The following is a 22,236-nucleotide window of genomic DNA, read 5'->3' on the forward strand; positions in this document are numbered from 1 at the left end:
AAAGTCTTTACTTATCCTTCGTTTTTAGGATAATTTCACAGGATGCAGAATTGTCATTTGGTGGATTTTTAAAAAAAATATTTAAAATATTTTATCCCTCCCTTCCTCCCTGCCTCCCTCCCTCCCTTTCTTCCCTCCCTCCCTCCCTGGTTTTCCATCACATGTGTGCTATACTCTGTAATCATCACAGTTATTGAATATCTGTTCTTTTTCCCCAGTCTTTATTCTCTTTTCTCTGCAGTGCTAGTGAGTTTCTTCTCAGCCATGTCTAGTCAACCAATAAGTCCAGCCCAGGCCCTCTTCAATTGGGTCCCTGTGGTTCTGATCTCTAGCACTTCTTTTAGGCTTTTTCTTGCTGTGTCTATTCTATCCATCAGTGCCTTCCACATCTTGATCATACTTGTTAATTCTTGGTCTAGTAATTCCCATAGATGAGTATTAAATCTAACGTTGAGTCAGTTTCTTCAACCTGTGGATTTTTTTTTGTCAGACAGGTCCTTATGTTCTCTTGTTTGCTTGTTTAGAGCTGGTGGTCTACCACTTGAGCCATGTCTCTAGTTCAGCTTTATGCTTGTTAAATGGAGATGGAATATCTTGTACTTGTCTTCCTGGGTTAGCTTCAAACCATGATCCTCTAGATCTTAGCCTCCTAAGTAGTTAGAATTACAGGTATAAGCCATCAGTGCCTCACCACCCCATGTTTTGGCTTCTTATTTTTCTGATAGCCTGATGGTATACTAGATGAGAGAGAGCACTGTGAACAGACTTGTGGGGAGGGCAGAGGCCAGCAGTCCTGTGAGTAGGTCTCCATTGTTTAGTGACCCTGGACCTCTGACCCCCTGACCTCTACCCGGGCCTCTCACTGTCCTCCCCTGGGATGGGATGGCCACTGTGGACTGCAGTTGGGTAGGTTAGGCTCTGATAAAACCCCAGCTTGAGGTCAGATCTTGTTAAAGAACACAAGGTTCTGTGTATTACATAACAGTCCATCCCCCTGCTGGAACTCTGCCTGTCACTGTGAGGACTTGGCAGGGGTCCTGGGGGTGAAGCTGGAAGACCCGAGGGTCCTCTGTGCACAGCCGTGGCCCAGTCCTTACCTGCCACTCTCACACCTGCCCTGGGGAGCTAGCCAGCTGCGTGAGGTTTCCCTACCCCGCTGGGTCCCGCGGAAGTCTGCGCCTATGGCTTTCTGCTCTGGGCATTTGCCTGTCATGGCTCTAGTGTGGGGAGCAGTGGGTTTCCCTGGGTTTCTTCCACTCTGATGAATCTAGAAAAATGGCCGATATCTCCATTCATTCAGCTTTTAACTGTTGCTAGGGCAGAAGGGATACTTCCGTCTGCTTATATGCCAGACACGACCAAACCTGGGCCACCCCCCCCCTTTTTTTTTGAAGTACTGAGTCTGGACCTTTGTTCTTTGCTTAGGCAAGCAAACTACCACTTGAGCCACACTTCTTGTCTCTCTGCTTTTAGTTTGTCTTTCAAATAGAGTCTAACACTGTTTGCTCTATGCTGAACTTGGAACTATGATCTTCCCACCTCCAGTGTAGCTGGGATTACAGGTGTGCATCACCATGCCCAGCCAAACCCAAATTTACTAACTCTAAGACCTATGCCACATGGGAAGAGAGCAGTTAGGGATGAGGAAGACACAAGTTAATTTGTGTGTGTGTGTGTGTGTGTGTGTGTGTGTGTGTGTGTGTAGGAACACACACACATAGTAGTGCAGAGGAGTGAACTGAGAGCCTTGCATATACTACAGACACATTCTACCATTAAGCCACACCCTTGGCCATGCAAGTAACCATCATGAGCATCACCAGAGTGCTAGGTACTCATTCACAAACCCAGACACAAACTCCATGCTGAGAGGTCTGGAGGTAGAGAGCAAGCCAGGTATACTGGAGGCAGTGTCAATGAGGCATGTGGGTTGTGGACAGGGATGTACAGGTGATCACTCTTCCAGGAGCCGCTGCTCTGTGAGGAAATGGCTCTGAATGTACAAGAACATGAAGGAAATGTGCAACCCCACCTCTGGCTTAAGACGCCTTGTAGGGAAGACAGGCAGGGGGGAGGGGATGCGGTCAGCCTGATACAGCACAAGTGCCCCCTGCTCTGCCTGCCCCTTTGCCACTATAGCTATAGTGCCTTTCACTGCTGTTACAATGCACACGCTCCTTGCAGGGAACCTGATTTTATGGTGACGTTAGTCTTTCACCTGCTAGTATAAATCTGTTTCATGAGTGAAGAATCTTCAGAGTATTGGCTTTTATGAAGCACAGTAGAGGGTGGTAGAAATAGCTGGTAGGGTTAAGTGGATGGCCCAGATGCAAATGTGATCTCCTTTCCATGTTGCAGTGGTGTGAATACCGGTAATCCCTGCTTCTGCCCCCAATTCATCTGTGGTAGCCCAAGAAACTAACCCATATTGCAACAGGAAAAGAGGTAGGATCCTAGGAGGTGAGGAGGTGGTAAGTCATGGGAAGCTACCTTCAGAAGTGGGATTAGTGTCCTCATTAAAGAGTGCCGGGCTATGTGGGGTGGGGTCTTTAAGGGCATTGGGCCATACAGGTTCCTCTTTTGGGGAAAGGATTAAGTCATTTATTTGTTTGTGTTCGTTTGTTTAATAGAACTGGGGTTAGAACCCCAGCCCCCTGCATGGTAGGCAGGTGCTTTGTCACTAAACTATATCCCTACCCCAAGGCCCTTATGAAAGAGGACACTGTGATCCACCTCTCCACAGGTTGGCACCATCTTGGTGCAGAGACCAGTCCTCACCAGACACTGGAATGGAATCTTGGTCCTCCCCGCTTCCCGTAGACATAAATTTCTCATCTCTGTCAATTGCCCAATCCCGGGTGTTTTGTTATAGCTGCACACATGGATTCATGCTGAGACCTATGACAACCCAGGCCTGTGACAAGAAACCCAGGGCACCAGGCCCGGCCCTCCTGTCAGCCCTCAAGAGAAAGGGACTCTCCCCCCAAACAGTGGGGTTCCCAAAGCTACAAAGTCCCTGTAGGTGGCAGTCCATGTGCACAAAAGCCCAGGCCACCGGTGACACCAACCAACCCACTTCCTCTTCTGGCCTCCAAGGGCCAGGGCTTGGAGATGGGCCTTCTCCATGTCTGTGAGCCTCCTTCCCAGTCCACGTCTCTCTGAGGAGAACCTACTCCTCCACCAGAACTCTGCCCACAAGTCCTGGAGAGGTACTGCTGCACCTGGCTTCTTACCCAGGGGCCTCCCTGTCCTGTCCTCCTGTCCTGTCCCGTCCTGTGGCTGCTGCAGAGCCTGTCCCTCCCCTTAGCTCTCAACCCCCATTCCTGGGCAGCCACCGTGCCATCAGCCAAGGCAAGTTTCTGCAGTCCCTCCCTCCTCGGCCTCTGTCCTGGCTGTCTTGGTCACCTTCCTTGCAGTGCTTCTTGAACTGTCAATCTCACGGGCCACTTCCTGTTCCAAACCTTTGGGTAAGGTGATTGTCACAGCCCTTGGCGAGCTGGCGAATCCTTCAATTCCAGCCTCCTCTTCGCCTCCTCTTCTACTGCCTCACCCCTAACAGACCTGGGCCCTGTCCATGCCCTCCGGCCTGCCTCTGAGCTCTGATGCAGGCTGAAGTTTCAGTTTCCCATGCTGGTCCTCTTTCATCACTTACTTGCTCTTCATCCTAATGATTCTCAACTTCCAAGGCCCAAAGGAGCCCTGGGTTTATTGCCCTTTCAATCAGTCTGGTGAGGGGGTGCGCTTTTTTGTTTGTTTTGAGACAAGATCTCATTCTGTAGACAAGATGGCTTTGCATTTACAATCCCGCTGCCTTAGCCTCCCCTCGTACCTGGATTACAAGCATGCACCTTGACACCTGGCTTGAGTCATGAGCTGTCATGCCCCAAGCACACACTCATAGTCAAGCAATTTGGACAGTCTTCCCTACAGGGATTAAATGCATGTGTGTCTTGTTCCCCTGTTGAGTCAATGCCAGGGGTCCTGTCTCAGAGAGGCATCATAAGTACCTTCCCTGAAAAGCCACTCAGCACATACTTAATGGCAACAAAGACTTTGGAATGTTTAATTGTTAGAGAAAGTTCATACCAAAAGTTTTAAGTGGATGAAGGAGGGCTGAAAAATGACTATGATTCAAAATCTATTTAGAAAGCTTTACCAAGGCCAAGTACCAGTGGCTCACCCCTGTAATCCTAGCTACTCAGGAGGCTGAGATCTAAGAACTGCAGTCTGAAGCCAGACTGGGCAGGAAAATGAGACTCTTATCTCCAATTAACCACCAAAAAGACAGAAGTAGAGCTGAGGCTGAAGTGGTATAGAGTGTCAGCCTTGAGCAAAAAGCTGAGTGTAAGCCTTAGTACAGGCACATACAGAGAGAAAGTTTGCCAAAATTTTACAAGAAAGATTTGGAGTGAATTGTCTCCTCCTCTCCCCTCAATCCAACTTCAGGTTTGCATGGTAAAAAAAAAGAGAATGGTGAAATCAGAAGGAAGTGAACTATGGCTATTTTTGCCCATCCCTCCATGGGTAATGGGCTATAAGAAATGTACTGGTTTCTTGGGCTGGGCAGGGCAGGAAGTGAGGCTGGGAGGTGTGATCTGCATGTTAACTCTAGCTGCTACTGTGAAGTCAGCATTCACTACACTTGGGCTGGAATAGCTGTTGCAACCTGCAGCTCCTCTCTATGTCCACATGCAGGCAAGGGGGGCCCAAGCCCTGTGCATGCTAAGTGATTGGTTCCTCTTCATCATCCCATAGACTGTGAAGGAGATGTTCTCATCTCACAGATTGGCAGCCTGCTGAATATCCCAAGAAAAACCCAGAACTGTCAGTCTTTGCAGCACTGTCCATCTTTCCAAAGCTCATGTTCTTTTTTTGTTTTTGGTTGGTCTTGGGGCTTGAGCTCTAGTCCTGAGTGCTGTCCCTGAGCTCTTCAGCTCAAGGCGAGTGCTCTACTACTTGAGCCACTTCTGGTTTCCTGGTGGTTCATTGGAGATAAGAGTCTCATGGACTTTCCTGCCTGGGCTGGCTTTGAACCGTGATCCTCAGATCTCAGCCACGTGAGTAGCTAGGATTACAGGCGCGAGCCACTGGTACCTGGCTCAAAGCTCATGTTCTTAAAAACAAGGTTTGCAGCCAGGCATTGGTGCTTGTAATCCTAGATACTTAGGAGACTGAGATCTGAGCCTCACAGTTTGAAGCCAGCCTGGGCAGGTAAATCTGTGAGATTCTTAACTTCAATAAACTACCAAAAAGTTGAAAGTTGAACTCTGCCTCAAGTGGTAGAGCATTAGCTTTGAGGAAAAAGAAAAAAAATGCTCAGGGGCAGCCTCCAGATCCCGAGTTCTAGCCCCAGGATTGACACACAAACAAAATAAAACATAAATAGGGTTTGCATTGATCAAATGCAAGATCCACAAAGATCCAATTGACAATACTGCTTCCAGCTAAAAGGTTAAGGCTACCTTCTCTATACCAACCTTTCCTTTATGAATAATGGTTATTACTCAGCAGACTAAGTCTGTTGATAGGCTTGGTCCATCTTGATTCAAACACAGATTAAATGTCATTCCAGTAACTCAGGAGCACCAAGAGAAATCCAAGGCATCCTGGCGACACTCTGCCCTAGCTATATACTCTACTGCCCAGGAGGACTCACCTACAATCTTTCCCTTACTTGGGTTAAAAGTCCTGCTACAGGCCTACCCTGCTACAGTGGTGGTGATCACCAGCCAAAGAGTATGAAGGGGTCACCATACTTGCCCTGGAGACAGTACCCACATCAATGACTTGATCTAAAGTCACACACCCAAGAGTGGGAAATTTGGTCAGGTGAGGAGACATCCTACCTGAGCTGGCCAGATAGGTGCTTTGGAAGCCAAGAGTCGGGGAGACGGAGGGAACAGCAGGGAGTGAAGTGGGCTGAGGCTCTGACTGTGAATGCCAGGTGGTGGCACTTCCTGCATGGGCCATACCACACCACTCCATCATCACTGCCTCCGGATTCCTCTTCCAGAGAGGGGCCAACTGCTCATCCTCCCTCCTCCCCTTCCTCTTCCTTCCCACCCTTTCTCCTCATTTCTTTCTTTCTTTTTTTAACAGCCATCAGGAAAATGGCATCCATAAATATGCCATTGTAACCACCTTCTAAGCACATTAACGAAAAAGTAGGTACAAGTTGAACACCCCCAACTGGAAACTGAAATATTCCCAAATCTCAAACTTTTAGAGCCAACACAAGTACAGCTGACAAACTGCAGTCAGAAGGCTAAAGTGCCAAAACATTCTAAGAGTTAACCTTCAGGCTACGTGCCTAAGATACATCTTGAACATACGGGACAATGAATGTTTTGTGTTCATGAATGTTTTGTGTTTAGACTTGGATCCTGTTTCTCATAGTATCTCTCATTAAGTATACATAAGTATTCCAACCCCCCAAAAAAATCCCTATGTCCAAAATACTTTTGATTCCAAGCATTTTCGGTAAGGGGTACTTTTGTTGTAGTCTTCTCCTGGCAAGATGGCCCATTTCAGACACCAAGGGGGCAGGGCTACCACCCAGAGGCCTGGAAGTCCTCATCCATTGTGTCTGGCTTCATTACATATGCCTTTTGCCCAGCCTCTTCTGTTGGTTCCCACTCCTCATGCATTTCTTGTTCAGAAGAGAGTTACTTTCTCTCCATGCTGGATGCACATATATATAGAAGGATTATATATATATTCTATCCCATTGGTGGCTGACCTGGCCATGTGACTTGGTTTAGCCAATGAGATGCTCAGGGAAGTGGTGGCTGCCATTTCTAAGAGGAACCTTCCAGAGCTATCATGAAATTCTGCTCTTGCTCTCTCTCTCTCTTTCTCTCTCTCTCCCTCCCCCAGGCTCTCTCTCTCTTTCCCCTCCCCAACCTATGTTGCTCTTCTAGTTGCACTAAAGCATAAAGACATTATTGTTAAAAGCCTCAGCTAGCCCATTATATAAGTGAGAAATATACTCATGTTGCTTTGGGTACACAGGTCACATACATACATGCACACTGGTACATCCAAGTTATTTCTGTGCAAGCCACTGGGGTGTAAGGTTGTTTGTTATAGCAGCAAGACTGACTGCCCTTTTACAAAGAAACTACAGAACACTCCAAGCTCCCAGAAACACAGAAGTGGTCAAAGGGAATGTTTGGTGTGAGGCCTCAGCGGAGGCTGACCACTCACTTTCGGGGCACCCCCTTATCTCATCCCCTTCCTCTGCTCTGGGTGGGGAACCCCAGTGTAGGCTCCAGGTCCAGGCCTGGGCCTTCCCCTGACCACTTCCTCTTCAACCTCCCCCTCCCCCGCCCTGGCCACAGTGGCTCAAGTCTCAGGCACTCTGGACACATTGGTTCCTTCCAGAACTCTCTGAGGAAGATCATCTTGGTCCTCACACACAAGGACTTGGAGCCTGAAGAGGCGCCGTCCCATGCCCTGGTCACATAGGAAGACTCAGAGCTGGGACTGAACAGGCTCTGTGGCTTCCACAGACTATGTTCTTCCCACATGGTCATGGGTATGGGACAGAACAGAGAGAGTGCAGGTAGGAGCAGTGCGTGACAGACTACCTGCTACCTCCTTGACACTGTCTGGCCTTGCTCTAGTGGTAGGCCCCAGGGAAAGGAGGTATGGGACACAGCAGACAAAAACCACAGGCAGCCGGGAGCCAGTGGCTCACACCTATAATCCTAGCTACTAAGGAGGCTGAGATCTGAGGATCTCGGTTCAAAGCCAGCCCGGGCAGGAAAGTCCGTGAGACTCTTATCTCCAATGAACCGCCAGGAAACCAGAAGTGGCTCAAGTGGTAGAGCGCTAGCCTTGAGCTGAAGAGCTGAGGGACAGTGCCCAGGCCCAGAGTTCAAGCCCCATGACCAACCAAAAATAAAAAGCACAGGCATGTTTAATGGATGTTTATGGAGAATGTGCTCAAACAAGGATTAATTAGAAAAGTTAGGTTACATGAAATTTTTTGTTTGTATTTTGGTGTGTGTGTGTGGTTCTTGGGGTGTGTGTGTGTGTGTGGTTCTTGGGGTGTGTGTGTGGTTCTTGGGGTGTGTGTGTGTGTGTGTGTGTGTGTGTGTGTGTGTGTGTGTGTGTGTGTGTGTGTGTGTGTGTGTGTGTGTGTGTGTTTCTTGGGGCTTAAACTTAAGGCACTATCCCTGAGCTTTTTTGCTCAAGGCTGGTGTTCTTCCACATGAGCCACACCTCCACTTCCAGCCCCTCCCCTTCTTTTGGTGGTTAATTGGAGGAAAGAATCTCATGGACTGTCTTAACCAGGCTAGCTTCAAACCATGGTCCTCAGATCTTAGCCTCCACAGTAGCTAGGATTACAGGTATGAGCCAATAGTGCCCAGCTTGAATTCTTAAGTTTTAAAATGGAAAGTGAAATTCTATCAGGAGGTAGAATTCTACTGGTCTGGGAGGAAGACAGGACTCAGGGACATACGCTCTTTCCTTCCTGAAAGTTCTGGTGTGTCTTGGGATTCATGGAATTTTTTCCTTTTTACCATATCAAACTTTACTCAGGTCCCTGGACTTTCTCCTAAGTTACTTTGTGTGCTTTCTTGTAAAATCCAGTTTTAGCAAGAGCCTCCTACCCCTGCTATCTGACTGACCTCAATATCGGACCAAGTGTTTCAGCTACTGGAAGTCAGGTGGTGTCTGTCCATCTTGGCCTGTCTTCAGTGAGAATGCCTTAGGTCAGAATGACCTAAGAATGATCCTTACCCTCTCAGCTTCCCCCGAGTTATTTTCCATCCCCCAACCCACCTGTTCCTTGGTCATCAACACCCACTTGCCCATGCTGCATTCCAGATTGGGCCAGTTTTAAACTGAAGTTCTTTTTAACACCCGTTTTTAGCCTGTTAACTACTGCCCAATTCTGGTTTTTCTTTCATGAGCTATTAATTGGAAATGAGTCATGAAATCAGATACAGTCTCCTGGACCTGTGTTGTATTTGGGGTGCAAAGAGCTAGAAATGATGGTGGAGGCGGGGATGGCAATGTGGGCAGGGCACAGGCCCAAAGGAGAAAAGCAGAACCAGACAGGGCGCTGGTTCGGCCTATTTCCCCTCTTGATTTTTTTCAAGAAACTTTGGGTCCCTGCCCTTGAGCAACACTCCCTCCTCTGGTCCTAGAAACACCTACAGACAATACCTGCTGCTGGCCACATGAGAAAGAACTCAGGTTCGTGGAGAACAGTACACGCACCTTCCTTCCCCCAAACAACCTCTTCTATAGTTACCATAAGACACTAAGTACTTGGTCTGTGGAAATATAACAGTCCTATCCCTCTTTGAGAACCCCTTTCTTTACCACTCCTTTACCCCCTCACCTCTAGACTCTACTCATTTAAGTTGGCTATACACATGTCTATATAAATGAACAGCCTGTCCCAGTTCTACTCTATCTGCCCCAAAGCCCGCCCTCCCCACCCCACCCAGGGAGCAGAATCCTGGCAGCTCATGAAAATCTAGGTTGTCTGCTTTTTCATAAGTACATGCGTGGACTACATTTCCCAGGCTTCCTTGCAAGTAGGTTTGATCAGGTGATTCAGAGTTCCTGCCAATAAAATGTGAACAAAGGGGACACACCCACTCCAAGCCTGGACAGTAAGACCTACCCTCAAGGCTCCTCCAGGATCTTTTCCCTTCTAGCATGTAGGATGGACTAAGCCCTAAGAAACTGGAGGCCACATGCTGAATGTGCCAGAGCCTTTGTCACCCACAGGTTCCTGTCGAAGAGGAATCTTGCATGTGCGCAGAAGGTAGCGTCCTCTGGGTGAAAGTCCTTCCACCCAGCAAATGAAGCTTCTGTATGTCCATGTTCCCCCACCATGACTCTCCACCTGACATTGCTGTCACTTCTCATCATCTGCTTCAAATTATAGTCCTCCCAATCCCTACCTCCTAAGCAGCTAGGATTCTAGGCAGAGCCACTGGCTATGAATATTTAAAGAGACTTCTTTAATGTGACTGTGCTTCTGACCGGGCAACATGACTTCTCAGAGGATGCCAGCAATGTTTAGAACATTCCATGGATTTCTCTGTTAACACCTGGTATACAGAGGCTTGGCCATGAGAGGAGGAAGGGACTGGTTGATGCTGAACCCAGAAGTCTAGAGAGGCCCAAATCTGAAAATCTTATCCATCAGCAAAACCCCAGCCCAGCACCGGAGACCCCACACAGCTCTCCATCAAGGCCCAGGCCTCCTTTGTACACACACATAGCGCATTTGCCTTTCAGCCTGCACTTGAACCTCACAAAGCTTGGAGACACACACAGGCATGGGGATTGTATGTCCATTGGACAGAAGGGGATGCTGAGGCTCCACAGAACCAAATGACTTGTCTCGTCACCATTTGTGTGTAGGCTAAGATGTCACCGGGACCAGCGATGGGGAAGGCAGACATTTTCTTTTCCCCTCTTTTCTTCCCTCTCTCTAGCATTCAGGTCTGGCCAAGGAGCATCAGAAGGCTGAACGAGTTTTCATTCTTTGACTTTCAAACACAGTGGGTGTAGAGAGGAGAGGCTGTGGTTATTATGGGTTATTATGGCTGCTGCTGCTGCTGAGAGGGGGAAGTGAGCTGGAGGGGGAAGAGGGGAGGACGAGGACTTACTGGATCTTTCTTCTCTTATGGTGTACTCCAGCACCTCAGAGGAGCTGTCATTCTGACAGTGGAAGTGAACACACAACACCAGGTGCTTCGAGCCGCTGTCTCGGCGGACGAGGAACGTCTGAAACGGAAGAAACAGAGTCAGCTCCTGAGTCAGACTTGGGTGGAGGCTAGAAAGACCACAGTAAGGTAGAAGTCAGCTGGAAGGGTCCTGAAACAAGTGTGGGGTGGGGAGCAGCCAAGCACCCCTGAAGACCACCCGGGGCTGTCACTTGGACCTGGCTCACAGCCACGTGGAGGTTCCTTGAGTCTCTTTCTCATTGGCTTGCCGAATGTGTCAATCACAAGGCACTGCAGATAAGGGAGTCTGGGCAAGGGGTGGGGTGGGGGGGCTCAGCATTCAGGACCTCCACCTAAGATGCTGGCTCCACACTGTGGGGCTGGCTTTGAAGTGGGGGTTCAAGGGGTCCAGAAAGGCCTGGGACTATAGGACACTGGTTTGCCTCGCCAGGGTTGACTATACATAAGGAAGTGAGCTGGGGTTCAGGCTATTGAATTTGGGCCTGTTACGCTTTAAGGTCTCTCCTTATGGACTGTAAGTTCTTTTTTTTGTGTGTGTGGGGGTCCGGTTGTGGGGCCTGAACTCTGGGCCTGGATGCTGTCACTCAGCTCTTCAGCTCAAGGCTAGAGGTCTACCACTTGAGCCACAGCGCCACTTCTGGCTTTTTTCATTTTGCCTATGTGATGCTGAGGAATCGAACCCAGGGCCTCAGGCATGCAAGGCAAGCGCTCTACCACTGGGCCACCTTCCCAACCCCTTGGACTGCAAGTTCTGCTTGATGAGGCTCTGCTGCTGGGCCTCTCTCTACACTGACAGAAAGACACCTGCCTCTAGGCCAGGATGCACCTGTGCTTTAGTAAGCAAGGGTCATGCCAGATGGTGTCTCTAAAGGGCCTGGGCATTAGTTCTGCATCAGGAGGTGTTGGGGGAGGGAGGGAGAGCAGTGGCCTCCAGGGCTGATCTCTGGACGGGCCTCTCCCTGCCTGCCACTGCCTCTGCTGTTTTACAATGCCCTCTTCAGTCTCTAGTGGTCCTGCCCAAGCTTACCCCTCCTCCTCTTGTGATGCCTTCTGGAATGTCCCCAGCTACCTGCAGCACAGATACTCAAGGTCAGAAGGGCTGAGTCACTTTCCGCATTTCTCTCAACCCATCCTCCCAACATACACCGCACCTCTGGAGTCTGAGTTCCCCCTGCTTGGTCCCCAAGCAGATGGCTGGAGTTTGCCAGCTAGAGTATGACCCAGTCCCTGAAGGCAGGGACATGGTCCCCGTGTGGGGAACTCTGGAAGAACACTTCCCTGTAGGCTCCAAATTCTGCTGCTGGCTACTAGTGATAGAGTGAGATCATTGTAATTGCTACTAAGATGTATGGATGACACCTTCCCCGCCCTGGCTGCCCCACGCCCAAACACCAGAGCAGTGGGTCTCATGATCCCACTGGCTTCTGTAGCGAGTCCTGTTTTACAGATGGGGAAACTGAGGAAGAATGTGGCAAGAAATACTTCTGATCACTGTGTAGAGCGTAGTGCTGGAGCTGGGTTTGAGCTCAGGCCCTTCAGACTCTAGAGCCTGGACATTGGACCTCTACCCCCATTCCTTGCCTTTCTCTCCAGGTCTTGGGCTCTGTGAGTGTGTGAGGACATTGGAGGAGTGGTAAGGGTGAGTCTGCTGTGGCTGTGTTGGGAAAGGAGGTTAGTTAGCCCTCTCTACATGCAGGGGAGGGTAACCAGAGCATAGGACCAGGTGCAGGCAGAGGGAGCCATGAAGGGGGGATGCCAGCCTGGGAGGAGCCCTCCTGCGGGCTGGGGGCCAGCTGGAGCTCTTCTACTTCTCCCAGCCCTGCCCTGGGCTCAGAGGAAGCACTCGGCTCCCATCCTTTCTTCTGCTTAGGCTACATAGAACCTGAACTTGAACTGCCCCTCAGGCATGGCTTGTTTTGTCTCTTTTCTAAAGGTTCAAGGCCCAGTGCCTCCTCATCCATCAAACCCATGGAGAGTGGTGGGACAGGCGCCAGGGTGTGAGCGACAGCAGGCAAGTGGGTATGATAAAATGTGGCTGCTCTTTGTCCTTGACTCCTGGCACAGCACTGTGAACCCCTGGGGCTTTCCTGAGGGCCAGGGCAGGTCTCACTCATAAGGAGGCCTTGTGAGAGCCCCCAAGATAACACTGACAGGTGACTCCCGGGAAGAAGCTGGTCCCAGGGAACAAGCAGGATTAGAGCACTGCACCTCCCGGCCATACCCTAACACGGAGGAGGGGAGCAGGCTGGAGACAGTTCCCCCAGAGAGCCCATGATTTAGTCAGCGATGATGAGGACATCCAACCTCTGATGTGGGAGCTCAGGGGCTCCTTGGCTGGTGACGGGAGAGAGAATGCTGCACCCAGCTTCTCAGAGCAGGGGAGCTTTGTACCCGACCTTCCCCAGATCTCACCCCACATATCCCTTCCATTTGGTACTTCCTGAGTTCTATGCTTTGAAATAAAGCTGTCATCGGATCGTCAACCTTTCAGGGGGCTCTGTGAGATGCCCTGTCACACTTGAACAGCTGCCCTGGGAGCCCTCAAATTGCAAGCCATGTTGGACCGAAGTGTGGGTGGCCTGGGGACCCACTTTAACTGAGGGACCCGGTGTTCTCTGGATGGGGGACAGAGGTCCCGGTTGCCACCAGGAGCTCACACACAGGGCAGGGCTCCCCTTCTTCTCCACGGGGTCATGAATCACACCAGAAGCAAGGATACCAGGTTCCAAACTCTGGATCACATCCATTAGGGTGAATTGATCAGCAAGGTTTATTTTTTTCCCCCAAAATAAAATAGAACAGATGAAAATAGAAGACCCTTGCCTACCATAAGGAGGGCTTTTTATTAGCAAGAGAAACCTGTATCATGGGCCAGGACCCCGTGTAACAGGTGCTGTATTTCTACCCCCTGAGACTTACCTTTGCCCCTTTGTATTTGGTCTCCCTCCCCACCCCCAGCTATTGATTGTCATCTAATTGGCTCATTCACTCCCATTGCATAACTACTTCTAGAACTTTCCACCTTAGCCACAGCTAATCATGACTATCATGCTCACCTCTGCCAGCCTTCCTCACAGTTAGAAGGGTCCAATAAAGCACATGGAAAAACATTTATTCTCTAATAAAAAGACAGAGAAGAAAGCCCATTAACTCCTCTCTGAATGGGTGAGAGGTCTGGAGCAGTCTTGGCCATTCTATAACCATGAGGTAACAAATCTGGAGATCAAAAGCTAACATCTTGATGATGGGGGGCAGAAGGGCAGGAAGAACTTGGAACGGAAGCCATCACTGAGTTTCTGTGGGCTCAACCTCTGGATTTCTCCTTGGGTAGGGAAGAGTACCCTATGGCTGACACTACCATCATGTCATGCTGTGGTTTGAAGCCCCAGCATTGTTCCCACCCAGGGCATTCTGGGAGCACGCCATGGCTGTGCCGCACCGAGCTGACAACAGAGTCAGCCCCCCTCTGTCCTCTTCACCCCTTTTCTCCCTCTGTCAACTTCTTCCTCCCACCACAGCCTGACTTAGGAACTATCAGAAAGCACAACTCGCTGTCTGCATCTGTGCCAACTCCTGGTGCCACGCCCACTCCAGGGTCCAGCTTGCTTCGAAGCTAGGCTTCCTCCATCCATCTCCCCCCAAAAGCCCAGCAGGGGGCTGGCAAGAGCTCTGGGCCATGAGCAGAGGAATGTATGCCCTCTCCATTTCTGAGCGAGTCTGTTCTGTGTCCCTTAGCAGGTCACTGGCTCTCTCTCAAGCTGGCTTTTTCTAGGCTGTACAGAAGGAGAAAGGCTGATGAGACACGAGTCTCCTTCCTTCTAGAAAGTGCTCTTCTAGATGTACTGCTCTTGGAGTGTTTCACACCACCACCCTGATCAGAGCTGTACACTGAGGCACTCCCAGAGGGACTAGATTCCCTCCCCGTCTGCCTTGGTCCAGTGTGAGTTTTAAAGGCCCAAAATGTCAGCCACAGCTGGGACAGAATTTGCTTGGGCAGAGAATTTTGTAGCGACCTCACCCTCCCCATCCCCAGCGCATTAAAAACCCAAAGTGAAATAAATGCACTATAAATGGGTTGGGCTTTAACCATCCATATTTTGGCCGGCACAATTCAGAACCGTCTGCTTTTCTACTTTCGCTATTTTAAGACTATTTTTCCAGTTGTACGGGGAACTTTCCCACCATGCCATTAAAGCAGGGACAGAGGTGGTCAGTTTTTCAAGACTGCAGAGCTGTGCAGTGGAGGTGGGTGGCTGTAGCCAAACAAAGCCAACTGGACACACATGGACATGGTAGCCACCCTTGAAGTAAAGGCCTTACCAGAGCCTGCAGAGCTGCCAGGATCCCTGAGGCCTGGAACTGGGAAGACAGGATACATTGCTCTTCTCGCTCAGTCTCTAATTTTTAACCTGGGGGAGCTGAGGCTCACCTTTCCAATCCTTTAGAAGGTAGCTGGAGCAGGGTGCTGAGCTGTTTCTCAACGCTGGTTGTAGCTCTCAATTACCCAGAGAACTTTCAAAACACACTACTGGCTTTTTCTTACTGAAAGTGCAAGCAATCGCTGGCTTCAGATGGGAGAATTAACTTCTCTGGTCCAAGAACACAAGGCAGGTTGGGTGTGGTGTCACATGCCTGTAATCCCAGCACTCAGAAAGCCGAGGCAGAACTGGGAATTCAAGGCCAGCTTCGGCTACAAAAGTGAGATTCTATCTCTTTTTTAAAAAAAAAAATCGGGGCTGGGAAGGTGGCTCAGTGGTAGAGCGCTTGCCTTGCATGCCTGAGGCCCTGGGTTCGATTCCTCAGCACCACATAAGCAAAAAGAAAAAAGCCAGAAGTGGCGCTGTGGCTCAAGTGGTAGAGCGCTAGCCTTGAGCTGAAGAGCTGAGGGACAGCGCCCAGGCCCAGAGTTCAGGCCCCATGACCAGACCAAAAATAAATAAATAAATAAAATAAAAACATGGCCCTTAAAAAAAAAATGGAAGGAGAAGGAGAGATCCGAATACTCAAAGCCAAAAGAACAGACCTGCACAGGAGTAGGAGGGGGCGGTGGGTATTCTGACTCACAAGCCCAGGGCACCTGTAATTCCCAGCAGGTGGTTTTGTTTTGTTTTGTCTTTTGGCTTCAGGTGGGAGATTTACAAATTATAGCTTGTAAAGCCAAACCCACAGGACACTCGCTGCTCACCTGGAGCTTGGCTACGCGTAGCAAAGCTCAACCAAAGAAGTACTGACTTCTAGGTATAAAGCTGAGATACTGCTTTGGAGGGTTTTTTTTATTTGTTTGTTATTGTTTGTTTTGGTGGTATTGAGGTTTGAACTCAGGGCTTCAAACTTGTTATGCAGGTGCTCTATCACTTGAGCCCTGCTCCCAGCCCCTTTCTTGATTTTGTTAGTTTTTCGATAATGTCTTGAGTTATTTTTTGCTAGGGCTGGCTTGGGTTCTGTCAATGACATTATAGACACATATTATGTATGTCTAACTTGTTTGAATTAGGGTTCTCACTAACTTTTTGCCTATGGTTGGCTTCCAAGTGTGATTTTTCCCCCCAGTCTCTACTTCTCAAGTAGCTGGGATTGTAGGCATGCACTGCCACACTAGGTCTGATAATGTTTTTTGTTTCTTTGTTTTGTAGGTAGGAACTTGAGCTAGACCTCTAGTCAATATTGGCTTATAAAAGCCCCTGTAGAGCCAGGTACCAGTGGCTCACGCCTGTAATCCTAGCTACTCAGGAGGCGGAGATCTGAGGGTCACAGTTCAAAGCCAGGGTGGGCAGGAAAGTCCGTGAAACTCTTATCTCCAATAAACCACCAGAAAATCAGAAGTGGCACTGTGCCTCAAAGTCATAAAGCACTCACCTTGAACACGAAAGCTCAGGGACTTAAACTCAGGCCCTGAGTTCAAGCCCCAGGACTGGCACCCTGAAGGCAGTCAGTTGTGAATTGAAGACAAGGCTTCACAACATGGTGGCCAGATTACTCACGGCAGGCCCCTCCTCATCACGGGCTGGGTGACCTCACTGCAAATGGAGATGGGGCCTCTGCCATGCATGCTTCCTACGCACCCAGCTATCCTGCAGCAGCGATAGCACCTCTTCCCCTGGCCTGAGCACTGGGAAGGGAGCAAGACAAGGCCTCACCAAATACACTTGTCAAACGAATAATATTGGAGTTAGTGTTCCTTGCAGGAAGGAGACTGTGAGCCTCCTGCATGCTGGGCATCGGGAGATTAACACAGCACAGCTTGGGGAGGGGAGGAGGTGTCTATGAGGGTGTTTCCGAAGGTATCACATATGAGGGCTCTGAGCTAAGACTGTTGGGAGGCCTGGTTGGAGGGAGTGGGCAGCTGGGGCGCCCTTGCAGGGTGTGTCTTGGCTTTCCCGCCTACCTCTTAACTCCGATCTGCTTCCTGGCTGCCAGGAGGCGAGTAGTTTTCCTCTGCCAGCCTTTCCCCCACGCTCTGTCTCACACAGGCCCAAAAGCAATGCAGCCTGCTGACCATGGATTGAAACCTGTGAGACTATGAACCAATGTAAATCTCTCCACTGGGCACCGGTGGTTCATGCTAGAATCCGAGTTACTCAGGAGGCTGAGATATGAGGATTAAGGTTCAAAGCCGGCTGGGACAAGGAAGTCCAGGGGACTCTTATCTTCAACTAACCACCAAAAAGCCAGCAGTAAAGCTGTAGCCCAAGTGGTAGAGTGCTAGCCTTGAGCACAAAAAAAGCTCAGAAGCAGCACCCAGCCCCAATACTAGCACCCCAATACTAGCATACACACACACACAAATCTTTCCACTTTATTGTTTCTCTTAGGCATTTGCCATAGTAACAAAAAGTCTGACTAACACATTTCATAAGACTATTCTCCAATAAAAGGAAACAACTGTCCTTGGAAAAGTGGCTGACTCCCAGACTAGGGCTGGTAGAAAGACAAGGTACTCACATCAATCTACAAACAAAGGCCCAGACACACACACATTCGCATACACACACGTACATGCACACTCACTGGCAAGCCACTTGAAAGATTCCCAGTGATCAAAGATAGAGCAACTTAAACAACCACACAAAGTAGAATAGTATTATAACCCAAAGTGTCAAGTAAGAATCCACAGTTCCATGGTGATGCCAGCAAGTGACTGGATAAATAAACAGGTGAAGAAGAAGAGACAGATGCCTTAAGCAGAAGAATGAATCTCAAGTCACTTAGGTGGCTATCTAACCCAGGAGACAGGGTAAAACCTGCCATTCCTCCTGGGGTAGGGGGAGGCTAAGCAGGGTCTCATACAGGAGGGACCCCGTATGGATCACACAAAATGATCAATACAGGCAGACAGCCCAGAGCATCCATTAAGAAGCATATGAGAGCTAGACACTGGTGGGTCTGTCATCCTAGCTGCTCAGGAGTCTCAGATCTCAGATCTCAGAAGCCAGCTGGGGCAAGAAAAGTCCATGAGATTTATCTCCAATTATCCAATTAACCACCAAAAACCAGAAGTGGAGCTGTGGCTTAGAGTGGTGGAGTGCTAGCCTTGAGCACTAAAACTCAGGAACAGTGCCCAAACCCTGACTTCAAGCCCCAGGTCTGACATGCACATACACACATACAGAAGGAGGAGGGGGAGAAGAAGGAGGGAGAGGAGGAAAGAAGCAGCATATGAGAATCATTTGTGTCTGTCCCATCACGAACCCTTGGCCTGGCCATCTGGCATCCTGTTGGGAGGCCATCATGGAAGGAGGAGGAAAAGGTAAACGACAAGGTGGAAAACCCCACGAGCGGCAGCTCAGCAGTTGAGCAAGCCCAGCACCTCCTGGGAAAGCTGTTTTGACACTAGTACCCTCCATCCCATATGACTAGAATGGCCCTCAGCTGTAGGTCCTTCTGTGAGTCCATCCAAACCCATCCAAACCACTGCACAAATCCTACCGAGCCTGGCTGCTCCTCCTTGAACAGAGGTGACAGAGAAGAGGGAAAGTCTGAGAAACTGTCCCAACGCAGAGGAAGCCAAGGAGACACGATGACTTCGTGGAATGTGTGTCCGAGATGGAGTTGGGAGGAGGTGGGGGAGATAAACAGGGCATTAGGTCAAATCTGAGGGCATCTGAAGGAAGTAGGCTTCGGTTAACTCCAGGGACCAAGGAAGTTCAATGACTGGAGGCCACAGTTGCTTAGTTTGATGATTTGTTCGCCCAGATTCAAAGCTAGTGGGGGCAGGAAAGTCCAGGAGAGGCTGCACGTGAAGGTCAGGGAAAAAACACTCTGCTCTGTCTTTGCAGCTTCTCTATTATGCTAGAAATAGCCTAAAAATTTAGCAAATCAAACAAAGGTAGCATTTGATGACCTTGTTGCTAGATACATACAATTTTTTTAAATGCTCCTGTGTTCCCACATCCTTATCGGAGAACAGGCTGCAGGGAAGGGAGGCAGGGACTGGGGAAGGAGGTGGGATGTGGTCAAGGCCACTGGTTCAAGGCCTGCTCTGCCTCTCCAGGTACCACGTGCTGTCATAGCTCAGGTCTCCCAGGGTCCTGTATCTTTCAAAATGATGATGTCATGGCCCCGATGGGAATTCCACAGTTTTGTAGAAAGGCTCCTACACAGCAAAACCTGACTTCAGGTAAGTGAGTGACCATCTCTGACCTGGAATTGGGGACATTAATTACATCTACCTGTGAGGATGAAATAAAATTGCACATGGTATCCATCTTGATCTGTGTAAATACACTCTATCATGTTGGTACAATGGTAACAAAGAAGCCCAGTGATGCATTGTTCAGCACAGCTCTGTCATTAAGCAACGCAACTATATTTGGACATAAATGACATCCTCTTGTAGACTCAATATCTAAAAAACCCACGTAACTGCTGCATAAACAGTTGTTATGCTGTTTAAAGAATAAAATCTCTACACATGCAAGCACATATGCAATCTCCTTCAAATATTTCCCATCCATGGTTGGCTGGATTTGTGGGTGCTGATATGGAGGTCCAACTTCATTTCCATTTCTTTCCCGTGGCTGGCTCCCTTGTGGAGAGCTGTTTGGCCTAGCTAAGACCAAACTCCAATTTCAGCCCAGCAATTCACTAGTCATGTGGTCTCAGCAGACCTGACCTCCCTCCCAGCCCAAGGACTGTACCTTTGACTAAGTGATCACAACTCACATACACCCCAGCTTGTCCCAGGGCCCCTGAATGCTCCTCACTGGCCCAGACCCACCCCCACACAGAGTCTAGACACATACCTTCATATGGCCAAGGAAAGCTGGCCTGCTTCTTGGGCCTGTTTCTAGATGGCAGGGGATAAGCATCCCCTCAGAACCTCCCAGAGGAGTAATAGCTGGCTGGACTGCCACCTGGGCCTGCTGAGGATACTGGCTGTGCAGATCCAATAAAACTGAGCACAGCCATCTTAGTTTGTGTTAAGTCCATTCTATGAATAAGGCACCAACTCACCATCCGAAGCCTCCCTTCCTGCAAAGCTCTGGCAATAGCATCAACAGCAAGGCTTCTCTCCTTACTACACCCTTGCCTCCCCTTCCTTCCTGCCACTCACCCCTCCAGAAAACTGACCTAGCAGCCAGCTTGGCCCAAGACAACTGTCTGCCTTTACCCAGGAGGCCTCGTGCCACCTTTCCCCTTCCAGCCCCAAGCTCCATGGCCAGACTCTGTGCCAGGGGAGGCTGGGACTTTGCCAGAGACCCAAGCGTTTCAGTTATTCCAGGTTGCAGGTACAACTTCCAACTCAAAGAATTTAACCTAGTCTGGGGTGAACGAGTCTGCCCTGCACCTAGAACCCCCACACATATCTGATCATGGGCTCCTCGCAGGATAAACCAGCACCTAGGGGAGAGCAGGTGGGAGACAGGAGTCCAAGTGTCAAACCAGACACAGTGTGCACTAGGGTACGGGAGCACCCAGACAGCTGAGGGTCAAGTCCCAGCTCTGCCAGTGGCTCACTGAGTGCCTCTGCAGCGAGACCTTGGTCATAGGGGTGCTGTGGGCATACCTGGGCTAGCTCACAAGCAGGACAAGAAGCAAGCCCGGAACACAGGGGGTACGTCCCAAGCAAGCCCAGCACACAGGGGGTACGTCCCAAGCGCAGTGGCAAAGTGGGCAGCATGGACTAATGGAGAGGAGGCTTTCTTTTGGAGAAAGAAACGGCCCTGGAACTGGAGGAGGTGGCGTCTGCTCAACGCCGTGATGGTACAAAAATGCCACCACCATAAACATGTGAAGTGTTGTTTTTCTGTGATGCAAATTTCATCTCAGTTTTAAAAATAAGCCTTCTGGGAAGTGGGCTGGGTTACAGTAGGTGGAAATGACATTTATGAGACTTATTCACTTCTGTCCAGCTTGGGTAATGAACATATAGATGCACCACTTTTATAATTAAGCAAATTAAATTGCTCTTTAGGAAAGGGAATAACATAAAAGAAAATGTGTATGGGGATGAAAGTAACACATGAGGAGCTCTGGTTCATGTTTTATCATCGATCATCTATTTTTTCCCATCTATTTGTTATGTCTATCATCGATCTGTCTGTCTATCATCCACCTACATCCATCCTATCTATCACCATCCATCTTTTACTTATCCATCGTCTGTCTACCCATCTCTTTATCCATCCAAGTCTCTTTCTAGGAGCGTAGGCACTCCTGGGAGGGGTGTTAAAGCCCCATTATGTGACCAAAATAAGGCTCAGAAGACTTGAACCCAGAATCCATAGCCTGACTCCAAAGCATTTTAAAATTATACTTTTATTCTCTTAAAGTAGTTGCATAAAAGAATGACCATTCATTCCCCAAACATTTCTGTCTACCATACCACCTCTAACCTGTGTTAAGTATTATTGGTGGGTCTAAACCATGTTGGCTCTGACATTCTGTGGTCTCCAACACCAGACCCAGCTCTCCAAGCCAGAGCAGGCTGGCATGGGCCTCCTCACAGCACCAGTCTTACCTCCTAGGTGCCAGACGCCAAGAAAGCCCTTATCAAACCATCCCTGTTCCCCAAGCAGAAACCAGTTGGCCCACAGTTGCCACTGTTGATTCTGGGAAAATACTGTGGCTAAGTTGCAGATCGAGGAGGGAAAAGAAAGCAGACAGTTAGTGCTGTGGAGGCAGCTGCTTCCTTACGAGGCGCATGGGAGCCCCTGGCAGCTGCAGGGGAGGAGAGCGCACTCACCCCAGCCGCCTCCCGCTGCAGGATCCTGGCTGCCTCCTCCTGGCTCAGCCTCAGCTGCAGCCACACGGGACAGGTTTTCACTAGCTTCTCCAGGATGCTGATACCTCGGTGAGGCCGGGGGCTCTTCAAGGTGGATGACCGAGGGAGCCCCGTGCCGTCTTCCTCTTTCTCTTCCTCTCCTTCTCCTTTGCCAACATCTAGAATAGGACTGAGAAACAAGATCAAATGACCAGCTCGTCCGGCAACTGGCTGAGTGAGGGGGTGCAACAAAGCGATGAAATTCAGCTCCCTGTGCTTACTTATTCTATGTGTGCCCAGCCAAGAGGGTCAGGG

The 22,236-nt window shown here is 49.5% G+C and overlaps 1 protein-coding gene across 1 annotated transcript in view; it reads right to left on the reverse strand.

Moving 5' to 3' along the window:
• Positions 1-22,236, reverse strand: part of Rin3 (Ras and Rab interactor 3) — an 83,828-nt gene that overhangs the window by 41,771 nt on the left and 19,821 nt on the right. Inside the window, exons 4-5 of the mRNA XM_013013314.1 lie at positions 21,904-22,111; positions 10,641-10,758 (exon numbers count right to left, since the gene is read on the reverse strand). Of these exons, the coding sequence (XP_012868768.1) occupies positions 10,641-10,758; positions 21,904-22,111 (326 nt within the window). The remainder of the gene's footprint in view (positions 1-10,640; positions 10,759-21,903; positions 22,112-22,236) is intronic.

The sequence above is a fragment of the Dipodomys ordii genome, unplaced genomic scaffold (assembly GCF_000151885.1).
Source record: "Dipodomys ordii isolate 6190 unplaced genomic scaffold, Dord_2.0 Scaffold2, whole genome shotgun sequence".
In the NCBI taxonomy this organism is placed as follows: domain Eukaryota; kingdom Metazoa; phylum Chordata; class Mammalia; order Rodentia; family Heteromyidae; genus Dipodomys; species Dipodomys ordii.